This window comes from Carettochelys insculpta, chromosome 4, assembly GCF_033958435.1.
Source record: "Carettochelys insculpta isolate YL-2023 chromosome 4, ASM3395843v1, whole genome shotgun sequence".
NCBI lineage: Eukaryota > Metazoa > Chordata > Testudines > Carettochelyidae > Carettochelys > Carettochelys insculpta.
Genome location: NC_134140.1, coordinates 67,546,980 through 67,573,476, shown reverse-complemented (window position 1 = coordinate 67,573,476; position 26,497 = coordinate 67,546,980). Strand labels below are relative to the sequence as shown.

At 41.8% G+C, this 26,497-nt stretch overlaps 1 protein-coding gene across 1 annotated transcript in view; it reads left to right on the top strand.

The window, feature by feature from the left end:
• Nucleotides 1–26,497, top strand: part of GALNTL6 (polypeptide N-acetylgalactosaminyltransferase like 6) — a 910,287-nt gene that overhangs the window by 860,289 nt on the left and 23,501 nt on the right. Inside the window, exons 9-10 of the mRNA XM_074991866.1 lie at nucleotides 1,549–1,770; nucleotides 20,021–20,137. Coding sequence (XP_074847967.1) covers nucleotides 1,549–1,770; nucleotides 20,021–20,137 — 339 coding nt within the window. The remainder of the gene's footprint in view (nucleotides 1–1,548; nucleotides 1,771–20,020; nucleotides 20,138–26,497) is intronic.

Here is a 26,497-nt window from a genome sequence, read left to right as displayed (position 1 = left end):
TGGTCTGGACCGTAACTTACCAGTGTTTGTCTATGTTTTCCTTCTGTATTTTAGGATTCAAAATTAGACAGGAAGTCTGTACAAGGTGTGCCATAACAGTATTTCATTGTAGGCCTTAACACAAATTGTAATGGTACATTCATAATCATTGCCTATCTGAAGATACTGAAACCAGGGTTGTCATTCATCAACATGATCAGAAGGCTTTATGCAATATCAAAAAAAAAATTTACAAACCACTCAAAATACTTACAGTAGCACGTACAGGTGTCTCATAACCCAGGCATGCTGCAGAGTCTATGTACAGTGAAAGATTCAGCCTCTCCTCTGAATGTCCTGCTTTTTGACAGTTAAGAGAAAAGTCTGGACTGAATCTTATTCACATGCAAATTTCCCTTTTCCCACACACAGCTGGGGGAGTCAGTTGCATAGACAGAGACAGTCTAGCCCTGGTAAATGGCGTAGGTAGCAACAGATTACATAATTGCAATCTATGCAGAGGAAGAGGAGTGGCAGGCCGGAGACCAGGGAGTGGTTGGAGTATATGCCCAGAAGGGCCACATCATCCTCTCACCAGCACTGTGGAGACTATCCAGAAGAGGTAATGCAAGCTAAACGTAGATGGCCTTTGCTGTGATACGGTTCTGTTATGGAGAGGTGACTTCATGCTCTTACTCAGAGATTTTAAGGCCAGATGTTCGTCTAGTTTGACCTCCTGTACATGGCAGGCCAATGAACCTCACCCTGTAATAGGCCCATTACCTCTGTCGGAGTTACTGAAATCCTCAAACTGTGGTTTAAAAACTTCTAGTTCCAGAAAATCTGCCATTTCGTCTAGTTTAGACCTGAAAATGACCTGTACTCTTTGCTGCTGAGGAAGATAAAAAATCCCGGGCCCTCAGCCAATCTGCCCTGAGTGGGAGAGAACTTCTGGTTACAGAAATCAATAGTTTATGCAATGGGCAATCAGAATTCATCCTGTGTTCTGAATAGATTAATAATGGCCATTTAGTTGCATGTAACTAGAGAGACTGAGCAGACTTGTTACAAAGCATATCTTTGCAGGTATGTCACTCTGGCATCTGAAAGACTGGGGATGTTTTAAGGCCCTGAAGGAAATGCATTGTTGAAAAAGTGGACTGTATATAACATTTAACTGTACAAAACTAAACTCCAACTTCAACATTCAGTTGCACCAAAACAATGGAAAAACATGGTTACTAATCAAGTTTTTTCTTAAAAAAAGGAGCATCACAGTGAGCTTCCAACTGAAATAATTAACTAAAACTTTACTGTATCTAGTTAATTAAATCCCCATTCAGTAATTGCACTGAAGTACTAAAAAAACAAACTGCATGAAGCCATCCGTCTAATTAAATCATGCTCCTAACGGTGTTTAACTACAAAAAGGTTTACTGTTTAGTTAACACGCCACCATCCAAAATGTACTAAGTCAGGGTTAGGTGTTTTGTTTTTTACTTCTGGTGTCAATTAAAGGATCTCATGAAAGTACCAACAGGTTAATGATTTTTTCTTTCTGCTGCACAGAACCTGAAGCGTGTGGCAGAGACATGGATGGATGAGTTTGCGGAGTATGTTTACCAGCGCCGGCCTGAGTACAGGCATCTCTCAACAGGAGATATCTCAGCCCAGAAGGAGCTACGAAAGCACCTTAAATGCAAGGACTTCAAGTGGTTCATGGCTGCGGTGGCCTGGGATGTCCCTAAATATTACCCTCCTGTGGAACCCCCACCTGCTGCCTGGGGGGAGGTAAGGAATGCCCAAGCTTGACCAAATTTATCAGCATGACCCATCTATTGCAAAGCAGTTTGAGAGACTGCTGAATGTCATGTATGTTACTGAAACTTTTTACCTTATAACAAAGCCCTTATGAAATGAGATTTGGATCCTATTACCAGTGGCATCATTAAAGAAGCCTGTAGCAATTGGAACAATCTATGAAACAGCCACCAAAATAAGAAACTGCCATGTTGGACATCTGTGGCTGTTCCTGATATAATTCCTTATAATCTTCTGAGCACCATGATGTGCATGCACAACAAGGGCTATGTCTACCCTAGCCCCCTCCCCTTCAAAAGGGGGATGCTAATGAGACACTTCAGGATATGCTAATGAGGCACTGCGATGAATATGCTGTGCCTAATTAGCATACTGGTGGCTGCGGCACTTCGAAAGTGCCACTTTTGATCGTGCATGGTTTGGCTACACCGGGTCCTTTTTGAAAGGCCCCTGCACATGTCAAAATTCCCTTATTCCTATAACCAGATAAGAATAAGGGTATTTCAAAGGGTGCAGAGCATACCCCCAATGGTTGTGTTACTATGCCATGCTGGGGTATGTCATGCACTTCTCAGGTGCATTCTTCCTTCAGATTTCTTCTCTTAACATATTGGTGGACTACACAAATAGCATGCTAACGTACATTTTGTGGCGACAGGTTGTTTTATGTATTAGAAATAAATACAGATAGGCTGTAGAGAAGGCACATAACATATATGATCTTGTTAGAAAAATTATACTGGCCTTTTACATATTCCAAGTTAAAGGACACTCGCAGAAGTTTTTTTTTTCTTTTTGATTGTGATTTGTAAAGAAAAGTTGATTTCTAACATATTATTCTGTCTTTTTAAAATAAATTTAGAATATCATATGGATGGAGGGAAAATGGATAATGTCAATTCTAGTCTTCCCTGCTTTTGCTAGAGGAATTTTTAGGGCTCCTAGATTATAAAACTTTGTCTGAATTGAAGGAATGAAGGTTTTTAAACTTAAACAGAGATTTTTGGTGAAATACCCTAAGCCTCCAGAGTGTGCCAATGTGTTCTCCAGGTGGGGACATCCAGCAAGTGTTCGGTCCTTTTCTCTTCAGAATATTTTAAACCAAACCTATTTCTTTACATCTTGTTGTAGGACTTCAAAAATATCTGAGTACAGTCTCTTGTAGCTTCACATTCTTATTTTATCCCCCAACTGAAGTACCTTAAAGTACTTCATGGTGCCAGTGTCTTGACACATGCAAACTCCTGACACCAGTGTTATTTCCATATTTTTGGGGTTTTTTCATTAACATTTTGTTTCATAAACTTCATGTGAGCTGTTGACACCCAGAGCCAATAAAAAATTAACAGATGAAGTCATGAAAATCCAAAGTTCAATAACTTCTCCATTTACCACACTTAGGCACAGTTGTACAACCGCAGAACTTTGACCATATGATACACAGCTATCTCGCCACATTGGACAATCCATACCAAAGACCATGGTCTTACCATAGACTAGAGTCACAAATGGTCCTCTGGGGTTCTCTTGTCTATCTTGCCCCCAAGCAAGCTGGATTTAGTCATAAATGATCATGCACACAAAAATCACAAACATTCTGATTGCTCCAAGTCCCAAGAGACCCGTCGTTTACTCTCAGATCTAGGACCTTAGATCTCTCACCAAAGACAATGCACATAGCTAATTCTAAGATAAACTACAGATTGATTAACTGGAACAAAGAAATGAGAATTATTTATAGGTTACAGCAAGCAAACAAGTTTCAGTCTCTGTCTGTCAGCTCCAAATGTTGATCAGGGCTAACTGTTGCCCAGCCGTGTGGGGATCTCTTTGCTTATGTTTAGGAATATTTGCCCCTTATACGGATATGTCTGTACTACAGAGTTATTCCAGAATATCTTATTCCATAGGTAATATTCCAAAATAAAATATTCTGGAATAACACATCCACACTACAAGGAAGCCCCAAATAAGCAAAACTTATTCTGAAATAGTGGGTCCACACACAATAGAGCTTGTATCAGGTTATCAGAGGGGTAGCCGTGTTAGTCTGGATCTGTAGAGCAACGAAGGGTCCTGTGGCACCTTATAGACTAACAGAAAAGTTTAGAGCATGAGCTTTCGTGAGTTAACTCACTTCTTCAGCATCTGAAGAAGTGAGTTAACTCACGAAAGCTCATGCTCTAAACTTTTCTGTTAGTCTATAAGGTGCCACAGGACCCTTCGTTGCTGTATCAGGTTAGAGACCCTGGAAGCATATAAAAGATAGGCACTTGAAACCAGTATTCTATGTCTATACAGCAGTGTTATGTCAGAATAAACTATTCTGGAATATTTTGCTGTGTAGACATACCATTAAGCTAGGACTATGCTACAGTGGTCCTTCAAAAGAAGTTCTTTCAGAAGATCTCTTCCAAAAAAAAAAACCTTCTTTCAAAAGATCATGACCACACGCAAAAAAGCAGATTGAAAAATTGATTCACTCGTTCAAAAGAGAGTGGCTACACCCTGGCCTCTCTTTTGAAAGAACAGGCCAGGAAATACCTCAGATCAAAAAATCTGGCACTATGGAGGACTGCTATTTTGAAAAAAGGGCCCCTAAGGCATCCACACAAGTTTTTTTCTGATAGAATCTTTTGCAAAAACGTGCTGTTCCTCATCTGGGAGCAGAAGAGGGCCTCTGGAAAAAGCACCACGTTTTTCCATTTTAACATTGAAAGAAAGCATTTTGTGTGTAGATGCTCCATGGGATTTTTTGAAAGAGACCCGGCTTTTTCGAAAAAAACTCACTAGTGTAGAGGTAGCCTTAGAGTTCAGACAGCATGAAAGAGAGATTATCCTCTCTGTTCCAGATTCCAAACTTACAGGCTGAGTTATGCATTTGTCTCAACTTCCTGGAAGGAGTTAGGAGTTCAATCAACAAAATCTCTATCCTTTGAAGCTACACAATATGTTATCTGCCTTCAGTAAGCCATGGATGAACACTTTGCTTCCTTTCCTATTTGATGAGGCACACAATTGCACAGACTTACAGTGCAAACACTCGCTATAACTTTATGCCATGTGCTGTAGAGAGATAAGTGAGATAAATGGTTGCACCATCCTACCAGCATTTCATAAAAGCTAAGCTGATACGTATTAATGTAACAGCTAATATTTATTTTGATAATAGTAAGACATGGTAATCAAGAGTGGTTTCCAGCTATGCACTTGTAAATATTCAGTGAGGGCTTTGGAATGAGCTGGAACCTGGTCTACCAGAATCTAAATAGAATTAAGCTATATTTAAACGTAATCATAGGACTCCATTATATGCATCTATTTTTTCTATTAAAAATACCCCAGATATTTTGGTATGGAACTGAGACCCAAAGGCTCTTCCATGCCCTTAAAAATATGTTTCCCCTGTAAACTAACCTGAGCTGAAAGGCTTTTTTTCTTTTTTTCCTTTTTTCCCCCTGGTACTCTAATATTTTTTTTAAATTCTTTCCCGTTCCTGGAAATTAATTCACCAGTGTTTGCAGAGACGTTGAGCAAACTTAAAGGCCAATGGCTGTTATAATTGGAAATTGAAAGGAAGAAAACAGACTGCTCCTTATTACTTGAGAAGAATCACACAGGCCGAGAAATCTCAATACTTGTACACATCAAGCATCCTTTATGCAGCATCTGTGCCAGGATAGACTGTCACTCTGCCTTCTCCACTTGCATTTGGATTTACCTTGGCTTCTCTATGCCAGTCTTAGGGTAAAAACTGATGTGCTCAGTCTCTGGCTCCAACATCTTAATACCTAACTAGTGAAGAACAAATCATGCCAGGCCAATCTAATAGCTTTCTTTGACAGGATAACAAGTCTTGTGGATAAGGGAGAGGCAGTGGATGTGATATACCTAGACTTCAGGAAGGCATTTGATACAGTCTCGCATGATCTTCTTATCAGTAAGCTAGACAAATGCAACTTAGATAGGTCTACTATAAAGGTGGGTGCATAACTGGCTGGATAACCATTCTCAGAGAGTAGTTATTAATGGCTCACAGTTATGTTGGAAGGGCATAATAAGTGGGGTTCTGCAGGGGTCTGTTTCGGGACTGGTTTATTCAATATCTTTATCAATGATTTAGATATTGGCATAGAAAGTACGCTTATTAAGGTCGCAGATGATACCAAGCTGGGAGGGGTTGCAACTGTTTTGCAGGATAGGGTCAGAATTCAAAATGATCTGGACAAACTGAGGAAATGATCTGAAGTAAACACCATAAAGTTTAATCAGGACAAATGCAAAGTACTCCACTTAGGAAGGAACAATCAGCTTCATACATACAAAATGGGAAGTGACTGTTTAGGAAGGAGTACTGTGGAAAGAAATTTAGGGATCATAGTGGCTAAATATGAGTCAACAGTGTGATGAAAAAAAACATGATTCTGGGATGCATTAACTGGAGTGTTGAGAGCAAGAACGGGAAGTAATTCTTCCACTCAAATCAGTGCTCATTAGGCCTCAATTGGAGTATTGCATCCATTTCTGGGCACCAAATTTCAAGAAACGTGGAAAAATTGGAGAAGGTCCAGAGAAGAGCAACAAGAATGATTAAAGGTGTAGAGAACATGCGCTGCAAGGGAAGACTGAAAGAACTGGGCTTGTTTAATTTGGAAAAGAGAAGACTGAGGGGGGACTGATAGTGGTTTTCAGGTGTCTAAAAGGATGTCATAAGAAGGAGGGAGAAAAATTGTTCTCCTTGGCCTCTGAGGATAGGACAAGGAGTAATGGGCTTAAACTGCCGCAAGGGAGGTTTAGGTTGGACCTTAGGAAAAAATTCCTAACTGTCAGGGTGGAATAAACTACCTAGGGAGGTTGTGGAATCACCATCACTGGAGATATTTAAGAGCAGGTTAGATAGACATCTGCTGGGGATTGTCTAGACGGTTCTTGGTCCTCCTGTGAGGGCAGGAAACTGCACTCAATGACCTCTCGAGGTCCCTTCCAGTTCTAGTGTTCTATGATTCTACAAATGATGTGTGTAGCCTTCTTTTTGCAACTTCTCTTTTCTTTCCTCAAACATCTCTGATGGGAATTTGGTAAAAGTCTTGGCAAACTCCATTCACGATAGAAAAGAAGTTACTTAATTATCACCCAAGATGTTGCCTGGTATTTGGGGATTAATGGTGCCACTGTCGCACGTTGTTGGAAGAGTATGTGTTTCATCTGGCACTGTACTCTGAAATGCATGCAAAATGGCAGTTCTATAATGGCTTTGGGAGAGATTTACATTAGTGAGCCTATTACTGCTACCCTGATAAAAATGTAAATTAAAAGAACTTAGTTCCATCATTGTGACTATGTCCCAGATTGCAGGTATGTGCTACCGAGTGAAGGGTATGTCTATTATCCATTAAATGGGGCATAAAAACTCCTTTCTGTTAAAAGAAATGTAATTTCATGCAGCACTGGTACCTGAAGTCTTGTCCAGTGAAGTAAAAAAATAGTGGCTGAGGTGAGAGAGATTTGTCATGAGAATGAGTTTACAGATGTTACATTCTAAGTACTTAAGGTCCAGTGTGCATTCACAGCTGTTTCAAACTTTTAACACCGTCTGTGGGAATCTGTTTTTAAAAAGAGAAAACATAAAATGGTGACCATAAATAAATTTGTTCAGGACTTTATGGGTCTTGCTTTCAGAATCCTAGGCCAGGGGTTCCCAACCTTTTCATTAGTGTGGACATTACCCCCAAACCATTCACAGCCCCCCACCAGCCCCCCAAACCCCAATCAATGCCACTTCTCGCTGCTACGTACACATCATTAAATGAATAAGAAAACTACAGCATAGATTTTCAGAGTGCAATTAGTAATGTTATTGGAAGATACTTAATTTTAAAACAATAATTGAATGTAACTTTGCAGTTTATTTAAAACTTAATTTCTATGATCATTTTTATTTATCTTTTTCTTTCCCGGACCCCCTGAAATGCCTCACGGTCCCCAGGAACCAGTGTCCTCGGGGAAAATCATCTCTTTTCCTGATCCAAAACATAAATGCTAAGTTTTGTCTCTCTTCTGCTATAGCACTTCGTCAATATTCAGGAAGTATCTCTGACATTGTCCTCATGCTAAGTAGTGGGGCTTGAATCCACTCCTTTCTGGCCCCCACTGAGAATTCATGAATTTGATAGAGCCACTTTACAACAGTGATGGAAAGTAGCAGAAGTGAAGCATTCTGCAATTAAGCCAAATAACTTGTGTGAAAAAGCTTCCAAGTTAAAGAACAAACTCACTTTGCTCTGACGGAGAGACAGATGTCTTTTTAGATGTCATCTTCATGTCCTTAATGATTTTGTGTCAATCTCAGCCCATCAGTTTGTCATATATACTTTGCACAAAAGCAATATAACATTTGCTTCCTGCCCCCTGTCCATTAATGTGTACTGCACAGTTTCCATACCACTCAAATTCTTTCATTAAAGTTAGCGTCAACCTGTGATCTACAGTCCCCTGCTTTCTCTGTTCCATTTGGACCATGTTTGACTTCTTTGAACTTGGCCTTTTTCTCTTTATGTTTCACACAAAGAACAGAAGCTTTTAAGTTACTGCCTGTCAGTTAATATGAAAGGAGGCTCGTTGCTAGGCATTCACGCTGTAGATGCTGATGTCTGAAAGATTATTTAAGGAGGTATTGCACTCTCACACTAAAAAGTGCAGTAAATCCACTGTAAGTACTGCTTACTTTAAAGGCAGAGGGTGAAAAGTGACATTCCCATTTTTGCACCCAAGCGAATGCTGCTAATGTTCTCTAGGGCATTTTTGAATTCAGGGCACTAAACCACTTTGTGTGAAAAGCATTCTGTAAATTGGTAGCAATTGGAAGCCTCTTATGGTGCCGTATTGTATTGCCGTTACCCTAATAACAGAGTCAGGGCACCATCTTTGCTATTAAAGGGCAATACGTCAGTTGAGCAGATGATTAAATTGAGCAGTTCTGACAGGATTTGCAGTTCATTTCATGTACTGGAGATAATATGAACACTTCATCTGAGAACTTTATTTCCATTCCTTCCTGAATCCTAGAGATGCATTTACAGTTATTAAATGTTATTAAATGGATATTCCATAGTACCTTATAGAGTTGTTTTTAGATTGACGTTACATATTCAGAAGATCTTGAGTATTTTTTTTAATTTTGCAATAGATATTTTTGTGACCTTCAATGCACAGAACTTGCCTTAGGAAGACTCCCGTTCTGACTCACAACATTTGCCTTCATCAGGAACACTTGAGTATTTTAGGTGAAATCATGGCTCTGGTGAGGTCACTGGGAGCTCTGCCATTGACTTGAGTGAAACCAGGATTTTACTCTGCCTCAAGTGAAACTCCTGAGAGCTGAAAACTGAGCATTGCTTTCAATGTCTACAAGCGATATTGGTTTGGTAACACCGTTAAATAATCTAAAGCAAAACAAAACAGCAGAAATGTAGCACTTTAAAGACTATAAAATGATTTATTCAGTGATGAGCTTTTGTGGGACAGACCCACTTCATCAGATCAATCTCATTTCCAGTACAGAGTGACATTTATAAGTACTGAGGACCAAAAAAAGAAAAAATAGCAATAAAAACTGACAAATCTAGTACATAGGACTGACATAGGTGGCAGAGGGATGAGAATAGTCACTACATTTGCACTGGAAGTTCTCTTTATCTCAGCAGCGTCGTTTTTGGTGTAAATCAATGCAAATTTCCTCAAAGGGAAATAAGTTTTCATGTTTTTCAAACAGATAAAGGAATTTAATATGTGACTACCCACTCATTAATCTTGTCGTGTTTTTAAGTGTAAGAGATGGTGGTTTTGCACATTATCAATTCTAAATTTACCAAATGGGAAGAAAGCATTTCAGAAAAGATTTTTAAATCTCCGTAGAGGATATGAGAGTACAGATCCATTTGGCTTTCCTGGTATTCTGAGTTTCTAAATCCCTTCACCATTTAAGAAAGTTTTGTCAGGAAGATTTGGTTCCATTAGTAATGGCAGCTGCATATTACACAATGTATAATATCTGTTGTCTGTCACCCTCTGTTTTTGAGCAGCCTGGGTCTTAATGATAAACAATTATAGATGATGCCCTCTGTCTTGTAATGCCGCCAGGCAAAGTGATCACTAGTGCATGGTCACAGACACCCTCATGGAGAAGATTTCATGGGTTGCCTTCACAACTAATCAGTAAGAATAAATATTCACCCAGTTGTGTTCAGTGTTCCAAGACTCCTCCTGCTCATGAAGTTCTTCCTAAGTATCATCTACAAAGAGGTGTCTTGTTAACAAGTGTTAAACTAATAATGGTTAAAACCCCAGTTTGGACATGGCAGGTTGTAGCTTTAACTTGTTAGCTGGTCAAGGAAAACCTCAGACTCTCAGTAGGCCCATGAGGAGCTAGTAACTGCTTTTAATGGCCTGGACACTCAGGGTATTACAGTAAATTCGGAGCCTTGTAATTGTTTCTATCTTAGGGTCTCAGAACCGTGGCTCCAGCTCAAATATCTACACTGCAGTTTGTACCCCATTGTAGGCATAGCTCCTTAGGTGTTCCAGGATTGAAGCACCCTGGGGAAAAAATGGTGGGTGCTGATCACCCCACTTCCTCCCAGCACCTCTTGCAATCAGGTGTTCCACAGCATATGGGAACTGCTGGGGGGAAGGAGCAAGGGTGGAGCACAGTCTGGAAAGGGAAGGGAGAAGCAGGGCAGGGGGTGGGAACCTGAGGGAAGGAGTGCCGTGTGGACAGGGCCTGGGGCTGAACTGGTGGGTTGAGCAGTCCCCAGCAGATTAGCAAATTGGTGCCATTGAGGCCTACAGCCAAAGCCCTGTGAGTCTGAGTCAGCTGATTTTGGTCAACCACAGCTGTGCTCCAGGTCTTTTATTGATGGATAGATATCCCCGTTAAGAACAAGGAGCTGGTGCCTACAGCAGCAAAAGTTCCTCTCGGTCAATATTTCTTTTTCCTGGGTGCAGCGGGGGCAGCAAGGGAAGCAGAAAAAGCCAGGGCCTGCAAATTCCCTAACTCCCAGTTTTCTTCCCTTTATTCTTCTAGCATAGGGACACTTTGTGGGGTTATACTACACAGAAGCCTCTTGTACTCTTCACTAGTGTTTATACCCCAGAGTGCAGTGTGATGGTGTTTCAGAATCTTGATGCACATTCAGGCATAAATTACAAAGTTTGCAGTGCTTGCTGGATGTAAGCAGTGCTTCCCATTATAACAAATTTTAACATGGCGGATTTTAAGGACCAGATTTCTAAAGGCTCCCTAATCAGGCATTCACTTCTGTGGCTACATTTTTGCCCAGACAAAACCCTTGATTGCTTGCCTTTTTAGCATATTCAGTTACTTGTACAGGTAGTAGAAACTGGAGGTGAACAAATGGGCTTTGCATTCTATCTTTTGTATGCATGAATATTAGAACCTGCCCATGTATACTTAGGAAGCAACTCAATAATTGCATATGCACAAATGAGGACATCTTTTTGAAAACCATTTTTTCAGCAGTTTTAAATCAAAGTCCAGTAACTTAAAAATGCATATTAGCCTGTTACTGGAAACGAGGGACTCAGATGCATACTTCCTTCATCAAGTAAAAAACAGCAGTAACAGAGCCTCATGCTGGCTGAGACATCCTGCTTTCCTCACCTTGTTATGCAAAAGAATCTTATTCCCTGCCGTTCTGACAGCAGTTTGAACAGCTCCATTCAGTTTCTAACAATGACAAAGGCCACATAGAAGTACCACACAGCAGGAGTATAAGCCTGATTGAAATACTTTTATTTCCAAACCCTGACCCCCACCACAAATAGTGCTCTCTGCCTGGAGGAGCAGGTAGAGGCAAAGAAAAGATGAGCTATGGGTGGGAGAGTCGTTCCCTCCCCCCACCCCCTAGAATAATGCAGAGCACAGAGAAACAAAAGATGAAGAGCATTTCATTAGTAGAAAGAAGAAGCAGAGGGAGCGGAAATAGCGAGATATGGACAGGTAGGAAGTCCTAACAATGAGTGAGCTAGAGGAAACTTGAAAAGTTAAAATGCTCTCCAGAAGAGCATATGACAGCTTGAATGTAGGAGATTCTCCCTTAAATGTAGGAGAATAAGATAAGAAGGCCCTTCTAATACCATAAGACTAGGGCTAGTAGCCCTATCTTGAAATAACTTACACAATTTGCATTGCACACATTATGTAAGTTATTTCAAGGTAACTTATTTTGAACTCACTGCTGGCTGCACAGCATTGAAGTTTGAAATAAATGCCTATTTCAGACTTCCTGCTATCCCTCTCACAATGAGGGGTAGCAGGAATAAAATACCATGCTTGAAATAGTCCTGCTGTTTTCAGCATAGTGTTTGGTCATGGGATTTCTATTTTGGGATACATCTGTTTCCCGAAATAGAAACCACAGCATAGCCTTAGCCTGAGTCTTTAAGTGAAATATTTAAGTAAGTATTTATTGTTTGTGACCAGGCGTGCCTGGGAGCAGCCCTCACTGGACAGGCCAGGGTCCAGGCAAGTGGCAAATGGGAGAACGGATACTTTCAACACTGGTGGGTAACACTGATATTTGACTCCCCAACCAGTCACAACTGTGCTTCTCATCACCCCCACACTCATTATCAAGAAGTCAAAAAGAAATCACACAGCCCCTTGTATTGCATTCCAGTTCTCTGGCTCCCAGTCAGGACACGTGTCCAAAACAGTGAGAAGTTATTGTAAAACTCTGCTTACATGTACAAATGTTCGGACTCCAAAGGCTCTACAGCTATAAAATTATGAGATCTGACTTAGCTGTTATCACTCAAGAAAGAGTTCTTGGAGTCATTGTGGATAGTTCTCTGAAGACATCCACACAATGTGCAGAGGCAATCAAAAAAGCTTAGAAAATTTTGGGAATCATTAAGAAAGGAGCAGATAATAAAACAGAAAATGTCATATTACCTCTATACAAATCCATGGTATGGCTTCATCTGGAATACTGTGTGCAAGTGTGGTTGCCCCATCTCAAAAAGGATATAGTGGAATTGGAAAAAGTTCAGAAAAGGGCAACAAAAATGGTTAAGGGTATGGAACATCTGCCATATGAGGAGAAATTAATAAAACTGGGACTTTTTAGCTTGGAAAAAAGACAATTAAGGGGTGTGCGTGACAGAGGTATACAAAATCATGACTAGTGTGGAGAAAGTAAATAAGAAATTATTGTTTACTCCTTCTCACAACACAAGAACTAGGGGTCACCAAATGAAATTAATAGGTAGCAAGTTTAAAACAAACAATAGCAAATATTTTTTCACACAACACACAGTTAACCTGTGGACCTCCTTGCCGGAGGATGTTGTGAAGGCCAAGACTATAGTTGAGTTTAAAAAAGAACTGGATAAATTCATGGAGGATCAGTTCATCAATGGCTAGTAGACAGGATGGGCATGGAGGGTGTTCCTAGTCTCTGTTTGCCAGGGGCTGGAAATGGCGATAGGGAATTGATCATTTGATGATTACCTGTTCTGTTCATTCCCTTTGGGGTACCTGGCATTGGCCACTGTCAGAAGACAGAATACTGGGCTTGGTGGACCTATGGTCTGACCCAGTATGGCTGTTCTTATGTTCTTATTTCAACCTTATATCAAGTCATAAAAGGTCTGCATCTTACACTACTGGGCTGCCAGCCAATCTTCTTGTGCCTAAAACTGAAGATTTGCCGTAAAGAACAAAGAAAGAACAAGAGACATATAAATGGTAAAACAGTCACTTACATGAAAAGACTCTAAAGTCCGTACATCTGGTTCCTAACAGTACTGATGAGTTTGCTGGCTTGAAAATCCCCCTTGAACACATGCCAGGCTTGGGTGGGTTATTCAGTTCTTTGTTCAGAGTTTCATCTCTAGAAAGGTGAATCCAGAGGAAGAAGCAGGGCTGAGCACAAAATGGAGAAGATGTAGCTGCCTTGTGTATTCCTTTGGCCATGTGGCTTCTATTGCCTTTGTCCCAAACACAAGCTGCCCAGCATGTAGCCTGGAAGCCATATAGTTCTGTCCACAGGCCTGTTGCTACGTGCCTTATTCGTCATAAGGTGTTGCCCTTGCCTTCTGTCACTGGGTCAGTTGAATAAATGATGGGCCATCAAGCAGGCTAGGTAAACCCATTACCAAACTGTCTGTGGGCATCATGCAGAAGCACTGTTCACGTTTTAGTGCATCTGACAAAGAGGGTCTTTGCGTACGAAAGCTTATGCTCCTAAATATATGTTAGTCTATAAGGTGCCACAGGACTTCTTGTTGTCAATGCAAGTTTTGTAATACAGCCATACTTGTATATCTATATCCAAAATGCAAAGGTGATACAAACGTATACATGAGAGTATTGTATTTGGCAGATTATAATATTTTTACAAATACCTTATTTGGCATATCTGGCATAGCTCATTGCCATTATAATATCCCAAAATGTCCGCCAAATACAGCATCACACTGTTAACACTAGTTTCATAGCCTCTCCCTTCTAGTTGGTGTCTATGCTTTGAGTATATAGCACGAAGAGAGGAACAGATAATTGGGCAGGTACTCTTATTTGACCTAAACGTGGGATGGTTCACATTAGAGGGGGTCTGAATGAGGCCCTGGTGAGGTAATTATCAAAATGATATTTGAAATCTTTTACTTCAGTTATAACACCTTAAAAATTTGAAATTAAAATGTTTTCCTAATCTTGCTAGATCTTGCCCCACTCCTACCTCTTCAGGAACACCCCAAAATCCTGCCCTTCCATGGCGAATATGCGACAGTAATCAGTGAGAGGGACAGAGTGTCTCTATCATATGCATGACTGCCTAACTCTTCTCCCTGGTGGTAATTTAGGTCTCCGCTGCCTGCTCTGGGAGCCCATATCAACTTGCCTTGCGATCATTCTTGTGGCTTCCCTCTCAGAAGATATTTTCTCCATGGAAGAAAAGAAATCTGTAGGCCATGAATTCTGTGTATGCACAATGATGCAGATTTCCCCTCAGGAGCAGAATGTCTGAGGGACTGAGCACTAAGATTCTGTCAGCTGCATATTCAATTTGCAAGTCAGGTCATTTTGCCCAGGCAATTCTGCAGTTCTGCAGTGTATGCAGTTCTCTGTGAACGTGGAAAAGTTGATTTCATTTCTAAGTTTGCGAGACTCACACAGTAGATTTTTGAAGATGGGTTTGTATATCTGAACATACAAGCACACATGTTCTCTTTAATGGCGAGATGGGTGCTCAGCAACTTTGAAAAACAGGCTCTTATGCTGTATTGTAATTTCCAGGAACTTAGACGTGGACTCTGTCTCCCATGAACTCAGCTTTTGGAAGCAGTTGTCATAAGTGGAAGTAATTTGCTTTTGTATAATTCTTCTGTAGTGGTTATTACTGTGTGATAATTGAAACTACTCTTTTCCATGTATTACAGAATAATTTCTCTGGCTCCACAATCACATCCTTCCACCATGTAAATTCAGACGTCAGTTATAATTTTTTTTAATGACGATTCTGACTAATGGCTAACATTCTGTTGACTACTTCTGACCCTAGATGGGGATGCCTTAAACTTTACCTGCCTTAATACCTCCCTTCTCTTCCTCAACAAGGGACCTGGAGAAGTCAAGATCCTCTGTTGTCATCTTGCTCTCTTTAAATTCATTTTAAAGATTTAGTTCTAATTTAAATCACAGCCGATCTAACGGGATGAGTTCTGCTCATTTTCTCTTTATTCCCATCAAATTATTGTGTAGGCATGAATCAGCCTTCTGTGTTAGACACAGCTCCCTTTAAAGCCCCAGTGACCAATACGTTCGCCACTTGGCACTTGTGGCGAATGGGACACTGGTGTGGTGATTCTGGGCTCTAGAGCTACATGCAGGTCTTGGAGGCTTTAAATGCAGCTCCTCAGAGCCACACACATGGCGTGCCCTCCTCCCACTCTGTGTACATGCCCCTCTGCTTGGTGAGACAAAGCGCATGGCGGCAATGGCTCCTGCGGCGGCAGCTCTGGTGAGTCAGCACATTTAGTTTGCGTAGAGGGACTGGAGGGTGCCTGGCTTTGGAGGCAGGAGAGGGCATTGTTAGTGTGAGTGGGGACTGGGGGTGCCTGGCTCTAGGGGAGGAGGAAGGCATTGTTAGAGTGGGGGTGTACTGTGGCAAATAGGGAAGGACAACAACTACAAGTGTGGCAATCCTTGAATTGCCATTGAACACCACTGATTAAGAGTCTCTCAAAGCTTACTCTGGGGCTGTCTGCACGAATTGAGAAACAGATTTCCTCCATCCTCTTACAAAGCTAAATGTACTGCTTAGCTCATGCCCACCTGTGGAGTTATCAATAGTCTTCAGAACCTGAACTTAGATTCTCAGTGTGGTCCCACATAACAGTAACTCTAGACAACTGTTTCCCTCGTAGACATCTTGGAAAATAAATAATAATTGTACGTGGCACTCATGTAGCGAGATTTGTACATAGCGCTCATATAGCACTGTACAATCATGAACTCTCACAACCTTACTCTAAGGGATTCACTGTCATCCCGTGTTTACAGAGGAAGAAACAGAGAAATTGTATGGTTCACAAGCCACAAGTGGTGGTTTAGTGCATCTCCTGCAGCTCTTTGCAGCATGTAATATTAAAACCCTGTGAGATTTAATTATTAAATGATCTAAGTTATTAACTAATGAAGATTTTAAATACGTTATTAACCAACTGTCGTTGACAAAGTAATAATACTTTAGTATTTGTTCAGGCATTTCCTGTGAGAATAACTTGTAATAGGGCTGTCAGTTGCAGTTAATATATGTGATTAACTCAAAATAAATTAATGTTTGGGTTTTTTTTAAATCAGTGTTAATCACACATCTCTGCATAGAGCACTCAGTGGCAACTGGGCAGGGGGGAGACACACCACTGCCTGCACCATCCCCTTCCTGTTGGCCAGGGACAGGCTTAGGGGCAGCTGAGGGTGTTTGTGCTCAGGGGGGCACCCCCTTCTCCTCCTCCTGGGTCCACTGCTGCTTCCACCTCACCTACCCTTCCCCACCTCCCCCCAGACCAGGAACCACCCTGGCAAACTGCTTAGGGCCAGCAGGAGCCTGTCTCTCAGTGTGCACCTGGGGAGGGAGGCTGGTGCTGGGGTGGCTCCCTACTCCTGCCTGTCCACACAGGCACCACTGGGCTGGGGAACAGGGAACTGGCGGAACCTGTGTCCTGCTGCGGGCTCAGGAATGAGTGTTTCTGGCAGCAGCTACTGCTGTCTGAAAAATGCCCAGGTTTCTCAGTGTACTGCTTATAGAGACAGCACTCTCTCCCCAGCCCTTGCCACACCTCCACGCTTTCCTCTTCCCCACTCCCTCATCCACACCACATCAAACTCTGAAATGGCATTCCTGCTGTAATATGACAGGGTTTCTGGGCACAGCTAAGGCAATCAGTCCAGGGTATCTTTGCTTAAAAGTGGGCCACTTACGGCCCCCAGCTGGGATTTCTTTCTCACTAAGGCAAAATCCAATCAGCCACAAAAGTACCTGTGCCAGCCCCACTGGCCAGCCAGATGCCACACAAGCAAACCTGCAGATTCCCCAGCTGCTATACCAGCCCAGATCAGCAGCCCCCTACTCAGGTGAGAGGTTCTTAAAACCTGTTTCACCAACTCCACACAGATTCTTCTGGGCATCCACAGTCCCAGGTCAATATATAGTTGGATCTTACCCAAAACAACATGCTTGCCAATCCTTCACATCTCAGAATCTAAATATTTATTAACAAAGAAGGAAAGAACAGGGTTAGAGACAAAACTTGTTAACGTAATACTTTAATTACAGTTGTTGATGCAGGCCGGTGATGTTCTATGCTGATTCTTGAAAGTTTCTGAAAGTACACCCCATAAGGGGAATGATTCCAGGTTACATTGTCTTAGTTACTGGAGAACTGAAGATCTGGTGAGCTGGAGCCAGCATGCTGGAACATGGAACAGGAACTGGAACCAAGATGGACACTACTAAACCCACTGTATAGTTTTCTCCTGTGGAGGGAAAAAGTCCTTTCTTCTTTGTATAAGGCACTGGAGAGTCAGGATTACCTGACTCAGGTAGACTGCTGTGGCAAACTGCCATTGGCTTTTGAGCTTGCCAACTCACCCCAGACCATAGACATAATACGTGGAATAGATGCCTGGGCATCTGATTTCCAGCCCGTTGCTTAGTCCAAAGTCACCTGACCCGGGTGGGCTATTGTGGCCCATCACCATTGGGTGCATCGCAGGAGAGAAGTCCCACATTTGTGAGATGTTTTTGGTCTTCTAAGCCTTTGTTCGTGGCCCATTCATCCTGGCCAGGGTTGTTGTGATCACACCTTTTATCATGAATCTTAGCACTAAAACATTTCTAATACAGCTACAGAGCTAAAAATCTATAACTCTATCTACAAACATGACGAAGACATACAAGCAGGACACATAGAATAAGGTCATCCTCAGCTTTCATTAGAAACCTCACATGCCCCGCCCCCAGCACAAAATTTGGTACCAATAGCTACAATGGACATATACAATGGCTTCCATATCCAATATAAAAATCCAGGCACATGAAACCTGCTGAGCCAGGAATGGGTAAAAGGCTGGGGGGATGGCAGCAGCGCAAAGCCTGTCCTGAGCCACAAGTCATGCCAGATACCACAAGCAGCGCAAAAGTAAGTGTGTTATAATTTAAATCAACATATTTGAAACCATAGAAAACCTCAACAATAATTAATAAATGGTATTCTACTATTGTTTAACAGTGCAGTTAAAAATGTGGTTAATTGTGACTATTTTACTTTAGCAATTCATGTTTATTAATATTTTAGTAGTTTGATAGCCTGTGTGTGTGTCAAACTAAATATTTTCCATCTCACTGTTTGTATATGTATATACAGTATTATAGTAAACGAAACAATGAATTCATGCTATTGTGGCTCTTTTGGATACCATTGACTGCTATTTTGGCTCCTGAATCACTGAGGTCTGAGTGTCACTGGTCTACTTTAAGGTCATGCAGTAAATGAGTGGTAGTCCCAGGATTAGAATTCAAAAGTTCCTAGATCATGGGGCTCGACTACATTGTCTCCCATATAAGCAAATCAATAATAATGCTTTATTTTCTATTGAAAGGCTGTGCTGCTTTGGTGTACGCATGTAAGAAGCATTTGAAAGTTACCGTGTGTCCATTCCCTTACCTTTGTGTGGCAATAATCGTTGCTGTCTACAAAAGTTTTCACAGAAATTTGCGAACATGTGCCTTTAATTGTGCTATTCACGCTCCATTTATGATGTTCATGAAAGCGTGTCACATTGTATAGCCATTTAAAGTGTAAATTGTACGTGACACTGTGTGAGTTTAAATTTCTCAGTTTACATACATGCATCTGACAGGGAAAGCCAAAGGTTCAAATTTGGACTGAATGTGTAAGATAGTTCAGTTAAGTAACTCAAAGAGGCTCATGCATGTAATACAGAGTAACTTGACACCTTCTGTCCTTATCTCTGGCAGTCTCCACATTGCTTTTCAGTATTTTGTGTCTTCCAAGAATAAGTATGAGTGCCACATATACAATCCTGAAGATGCAGGTCTAATTATTGCTTTACAGTAAGTTACCTTAGGTCTCACAGGGTTACTCTCCTTTTCCAGATAACTTGCAGTGCACGTTGCCCTCAGAATCCATATAAACAGATAGGGGATGCTCAGACTGCCAAACATATTTTCAATGAAAATTTAAGTGTTCTTTAAAGTAAATGCCAGTATGTGGCCTTATCTACATCAATTAGAAAAATACCACCCAGAATTTTGATCAATGCTCTAGCAAAAGGGTTTTTTCTCTGAATGCATTTGATTGAGCTTGCTTTGTTGGCAGCAGAAACAATCAAACTGGATCTGTTTTTTTTAATTCCAGCCCTTATGCCAAAAACTAGTCTAATACAAAATGTAACCTGAGTTTCTTTACCAAATTTTTCAGATACTGTTGCAGAGGAAGGAATATGTTACTTTCTGGATAAAATCTCTTCAGACTCTCTGCCCATAGAAAGTCCCATTGATGATACATAACCAATATCTCTAGTTTCTGACTGAACCAAGACTCAGTCAAACATCCTTAAGCCCTATTCTGAAGCCTGCTGTGTAATGTGAAATGTTGCTGCTTGATTTCACAGATTCGAAACGTGGCAGCCACTCTCTGTGTGGACAGTAAGCATGGGGCCACAGGGACGGAGCTGAGGCTAGACATTTGTGTAAAGGACGGCTCAGAACGGACATGGTCACATGAGCAGGTATTCTAATTAAAAAGAAAAGCAAGCACTGGAAAATTATTATTTCTCCTCCCCAGATTCCAAAGACATTTGAGTTTTTTTTCCTCTTCCTAAGCATGGGGCAGAATTTCTTTTTAATCTATTTTTGGCCTACATAGCTTTTAAAAGGCAAATTTTAATATTACCTTATGGTTTCTGTTCATCTTTTTTTGTTTACTATTTTCCCGAGCTTCGTGTTTGGAAAATTGCTAGACCCGGAAGGTCTTTAGGCTCCTGCTTTTGGCTTCGATACACAGAAATGTTGACTTTGAGTCATTTAGCTGTCAGGATTTCTGAAAATGCCTGCTTGTCATGTTGTTATAAAAGAGCAGAGGAGCCTATGATGTCTGTCTCCTTGTCCCTTCAGCCAAATAACCCTAATGACTGAAAACAAGATCAAATTATTTCAAATGCGGTGGATTCAAAGATGGGGCAGGTCAATGGTGAGGAAAAATTATATGAGTAGCTGTGTTTTAAATAAATTTGGGAAGAAGGGAGAAATGTGTGTTTCTATCAAAAACAATATGGATTCCGAAGGGCCAGAAAAGAAGAGGTTGTAATCAAGCAAAGAGATAATGAATACATTTATAATTGGTCATGTTTATAGGAGAAGTGGAGATTGAAGGATAACCACCGGGGTACTCCTGGAGCCAGATAGAAGTTTTGGCCCATGACAGAGTGAAGTGGAGGAGACCTGTTTGATGACCTCTGCTCCACGTGGAGTACAAGGGTTGAAGTCAAATAAGTCACGTTTATTAGAGTAGTGCCTAAGAGCCAACCAATAATTGTGCTAGGCACGAACTAGTAAGATAGTGCCTGACCTGAAGAGTTTACAACCTCAGTAGACAAAACAGACAAGGGGTATGATAACAGCTCTAATACACAAGGAAAGTGAACCTTGTGATGACAAAAAACATCAAGTCAGTTCCCAATAATTTTCTTCAAGGCCACATGCTCCACCAGTAGAAATAAAACCTACCTGTGGCACACTGCTAATCAGCTTGGCGACATCTGATTTCTCCTGAGAGACTGCACAAGCACACAGCTTACAGGGAACACTGGTAGGCAAGCCTGTCCGAGGCCCTCCCAACCCAGTGCAGCAATCCTGCCTCATCCGCTTCTGCTCCTACAGCTGGCAGTGAAGGAAAGAAGGGCGCTTGGCTGGTAACTGGGCAGCTGTTGTAAAAGAACAGTTTGTTGAGCACTGAGTAGAGAGCAGTGAAGATTTTGAGAATGAGGCCAGGAGGTTAAGGATTGACTTGAGTTCAGTCTATAAACACTTACGTGGAGAACAGAAATTGGACAAAGCTGTTCAATCTAGTGGGCAAAGATTTTTTTTTTTTAAAAACAGTGACTGGAAGTAGATTTTGACAGGAAAATAAGGAGCATATTTTTAGCGATGAGGGAATTTACCAATATTTGTGGTAGATTCTCCACTACTGGTTAGGAAGAGTTTGTTGGAGATAAGAATCAGAGATACTGACTTTGTCATTTCCCCAGGGGATGTTGGACCCCAGCCCTACCTTGTCCCATCCCTGCTCTACTTTGTCCTGCCCTTGTCCTCCCCTTACCCCCATGCCTTCTGCATGCTACTGAAATACTGATCATCAGGTGCTGGAAGAGAGAGGGACGAGATGATCAGCAAGTCCTGCCAATGGGCAGGAGGGGTGGGGGGGAGGCAGAGGAGCTGATTAATGGTGCTGGCAGCAGCAAGGCTGGTTTTTTTTGCCAGGGCTGTTCCAGCCTTGGAAAAGAACAGTGGAGAGGAAGACAGAAACTGATCTGCGTAGAAGACAGCGAGGCTCAGAGCCTCAGAAGTGCTTAGGCACCTAATTGGCACTGAAATCAAATTCCTGTGAGGAAAGGGAGGGAGGGGATAAGAAGGTGGGAGAATGCGTGGAAGGATTTGATGGCTGGAAATAAATTACTGCAGGGTTTTCTGAATATTACAGTGACTATAAGCTGATTTGATTTTAAAAAATGATGAGAGTCTGATTGTATTCTCCCCAATCTTAATGATCAATAGTAATTCCATCAAAGTAAACAGAGCTAAATGAACATAAAAAACAGCATGAGAAGAAAATCAGAGCAATCACGTCTCCTTAACTGACTCACCTATGTTTCACAAACAATCTGAGTGATCCCTGTTTGGTGACACATAATCGTACATGCATTCATACAACAGAATATTATTCAGAACAATGAGAGAAAATATGTCCTTGAAAATGACAGTTCCATTTCATTGGGAAAGGACTGCAGGAGCCTTAACTTGAGCAGACAGAGAAGTGTCAGTGATCAGTAGCTTCAGGAAATAACTGTCAGGTTCTAGTCCTGATACATGTATAGTATATAGTACAAATACTGTATTTCATAATTTAGGGGTCAGTCCGACAAGCTGCAGAGTGCTACTTTGGGTGGTTCTGGACATTCTTCTGGACTCGCTGAGTGTTGAAGGTGGTCACCACCTCACAGCATCAAACCCTGAGTGGTTTGTATTTCCAGTAACCTCTTTCGTATCTGGCATTCTATTCTCTGGAACTCTCAGATGACCAGCATTTTCACCATAAGTAAATGTTAGTTACATTTTCCATAAGTACAGTATAGTGGCAGTAAATACAAATAAATACAGCAAATACAGTATAAGTTTACAGTGTACAATACTACTGTTGTTGGTGAATAACGTACTCTGCATACATTTTTGTTTGTTTGTTAATATCTAATCTTGTTTTTCTTTGGCGTTCTGAATTGCTAGGTATACCTCTCTATTACTGAGAATATTTGAATATCCAGCAACCTCCCATGTCCTGCTGGGTATGAAAGAGTTTAATGTAGATTCACTCGTTTGCTTTTCAATAGATTGGCTGGCTGAAGTTTCAAATGTGTAGTTCAAACATTTCTCAGCAGAGGGCAGCTCTAGACAAGCAAAGCGCTATGCAGCCTGAAGGAAGATAGAAAGGTTAATTAATTGTTAACTATGGAAGATTTTCAATCCTCTAAATCAATAAATATGCAGCTTTTCAGAGATTAAACTAGGCCAATGGAAGAAGGGAAAAGTTGATCACTTTTAAAATTCAGGTGAAAAGTAAATTTGATTTTAAGGTTAAAATGGTACAGTCCATTTTATTTTGCAATAACAAACTGGAGGTTTCTTTTAAAGATGAGAGTACGCTGTAACTAAAAGTTATTCTTTCAGCTGTGGGAATGGAATTGTGACTGATTTATCCATTTTTCAGCGTGAAGTTTTAAATAAAATGAAAAATGTTTCAAAATAAAAATAGTGTTAGGATTTTCTAAAAGAAAATTAAAATAACCAGTGTAGATGGATATTCATCTGAACAGTAACTTATTTTTCATCTTCAGGTAGTTTCCTTTCAGGTGCTCCATTTCAGGTGCACACGAGCCCCATACGCCCTTTGCTCAGAGATCTTCATTGCCCGTACCCGTTCAACCTGTGCAGCTCCCCAAGAAATCCTCATACCCCACACTGAGGCTATGTAGAGCTGCACAGGTAAAATGCCCTCAGTTCCTTCTTAACTGTCTCTGCCTGAGTTGCAGCTGCAGCGAGGGCATGTCATCTGTTTCGCCCTTGGTAATTTCAGTTATCTTAATTTATTTCAATTAGTTTCTTTAATTTCTTGTTGGTTAGTTTCTGTTTGGAGGACTTCTCTCCCAGAGAAGGGCATTTCCAGTTCTCTGTGTTTTAAACACTCCCTCACATGACAGGAGGCCATCCAAATGAGCAATGGACTCCAAAGGTGCATCTACACTGGCAAGTTTTGTTGAGAAAACAAAAATTGCCCCAGGGTGTCAGCACCTGCTACCTCAGTCAACAGATTATGTCTCCATGGGGGCCACCATTGTCAACTGTGAGCAATGCACTGTGGGTATGTATGCCCCAGTGCAGTGTTGTGGGAAGTCCAAGCTGATTCCTGCACATCTTGGAATTCTCTCTGAGTTCTCCCACAGCTTCTTAGTTGCTGGGAGCTCTCTGTGCTTATGAACATCAAAGCAGCACAACAATCTGCCCACCATAAAAAAGGGAAGAAGGGTTCTTTTGAAGATGGGGCTTACTTTCGAAAGAGCCACATCTACACTGCTTTTCCTCTTTTGAAAGAATACACAAATGAGGTGCCAGATATGTAAATGAGCTCATAAGAATAAGGGGATTTCAGTGTTCGGGGGGCAGTTTCGAAAAGGACCCCCCACGTAGATGAGCTGCGCAGGAGCGAAACACGGCAATTTCGAAGTGCTGCAGCATGCTAATGAGGTGCTGAATATGCATTTCAGTGCCTCATTAGTATTCTTCGATCTGGCCATTAGCATGGCGATTTAGAAGTTTTTGGTAAGTGTAGACACAGTCTCCATCTCACACTAGTTCACAGTGGACTGCTGCTTCTTTGAATCATCAGTTTTACATGATGACCAAGAGTTTAAATCCTGTCCTTTCTCTGGACTGTCAGCTACAATAATCTTCCTGCCTCCTCCCCTTTGGAGATCTTTCTCCCATTTTCAACCCCCTTGTGAACACAACATCTCAGACAAATTAGGGCTGGAAGTAGTACTGAGCTACAACATCCACCTTACCTCCCTTCTTCACGCCTCTTCATCAAACCCTTACACAGGTTCTTACTAAGACAGGAAATGAAGTCCCTTCCTCCTAGCTGAAAGTGACAACCTATTCCTGCTTTGGCTGTGATACATTGGTGGAGTACCTTCTTCCTCCCATGGATATAAAGCTATTTTATTCATTTCCTCTGAAGCTCAGGTGGTGAAGATGATGAGACAATAGAAAGCCAGAATTATCCCAGTGGTCTGGCATGATCAAGGAAGACAGCTCTCTGAGCAGAAATAAATCCTCCAATCATTCCTCAGTTTCTCTCACAGGACACTAATCAACTGCTACATCCCAGTCTGAGAACTTTACCTCAAGGTTTAGATCTTCAACAGTTCAATTGGGTTAGAGCCAGCCTGTTCTGCAGAGCTACAACAGATATTACTCAATAATAGAAATGAATTTACCAGAATTACTTACCCTCAAAAGTACAGTAAACCTTCAGTTTAATGGCCTAACTGGGGGAAGGGGTGGCTGTTAAAATCCAAAAGTCTGTTAAATCAGAGGGTTTGCTGAGCTCTACCCCACTAGCCAGGTTCCTCCAGCCCCAGTCCCCACCCTCCCCCACACAAAAAAATTGCCCGCTACTCACCTGCTGCTGGAGGAGCCGGGGCCTAGTGCTGCTTGCACTGTAGCTGCCTGTGTGGCACACAGCTGCAGGGAGCCCTCAGCTGCAAGGCTGGCGCTGCCCCCGTGCCATGCAGCTGGAGCTGCCCCCGTGCAGCATGGCTGCAGGAAGTCCCAAGCCATACAGCTGGAGCTTCCAGAGCCCACCGTGTGGCTACAGGAGGAATGAAGTACTGCATACGCACCGCAGCACTACACTAGTACTCTCCCAACACCCTAACTGCCATGCTCCCTTCGAAGCTGGGGGCTAGTCTAGACACAGCCACAGTGTCACACTCCCCATGATGGAGATCTGTAGCACTGATACACAGTTCTCTGTACATACCATCTTAAGACACTCCACCCTAATCGCTGCCACGCCAGGTGATATAATTGTTTCCACAGTTATGAACTATAGTTTGAATCTCTCTAGCCTGGCACCCTTAGAACCTGACTGGTGCCAAACGAGAGACTTTGCCAGACCACAGGAGGTCAATACTGTCTAGAAGCATTACCAACACTTCCACTGCTTACTGGGCTCTTCGATGATATTGAGGGGTAAATTACAACTAAACAGCAAGCCAGAACTGATGCTGTAAGCAAACTTTATGGGCCTATGGGAAACTTGGCCACACCAATGATCAGTGGGCATCCAGCCAGCTAAAACATGCTGGATCACACATTACCACACTAGGAGAAGGCTCAACCCGTAGATTCTGAAACTTCCTTTTTGGTTTGAGGGGTCTGCTTGAGAGTCACATGCAGTGGAGCACCCAAGACGACATTACTTGAAAAAGAGTGTATTCACCCTATCCAGAACTGTAGTTCTTCAAGATGTGTGTCCTATGGGTGCTCCATTACCCACTCGCCTGCCCCTCTGCGCTGGTGTAAGACTAGGCAGTGGAGAAGACACTGAAGGCAGTTCGCCCACAGAGCACTGTACTCCCTTGGAATTTGGCACCATGATGTCTAGGGCATGTGCACAGGCTGAACGGCTGCTGCCAGTTAAAGGTGCTAGGTGCATACATGCACCTGCAATGGATCACACACATGGCTGCATGTCTCCAGAAATCACTCTGACTCCACAAGGTGAATAATCTCTTCATTTAAACTTAACTGAAGCT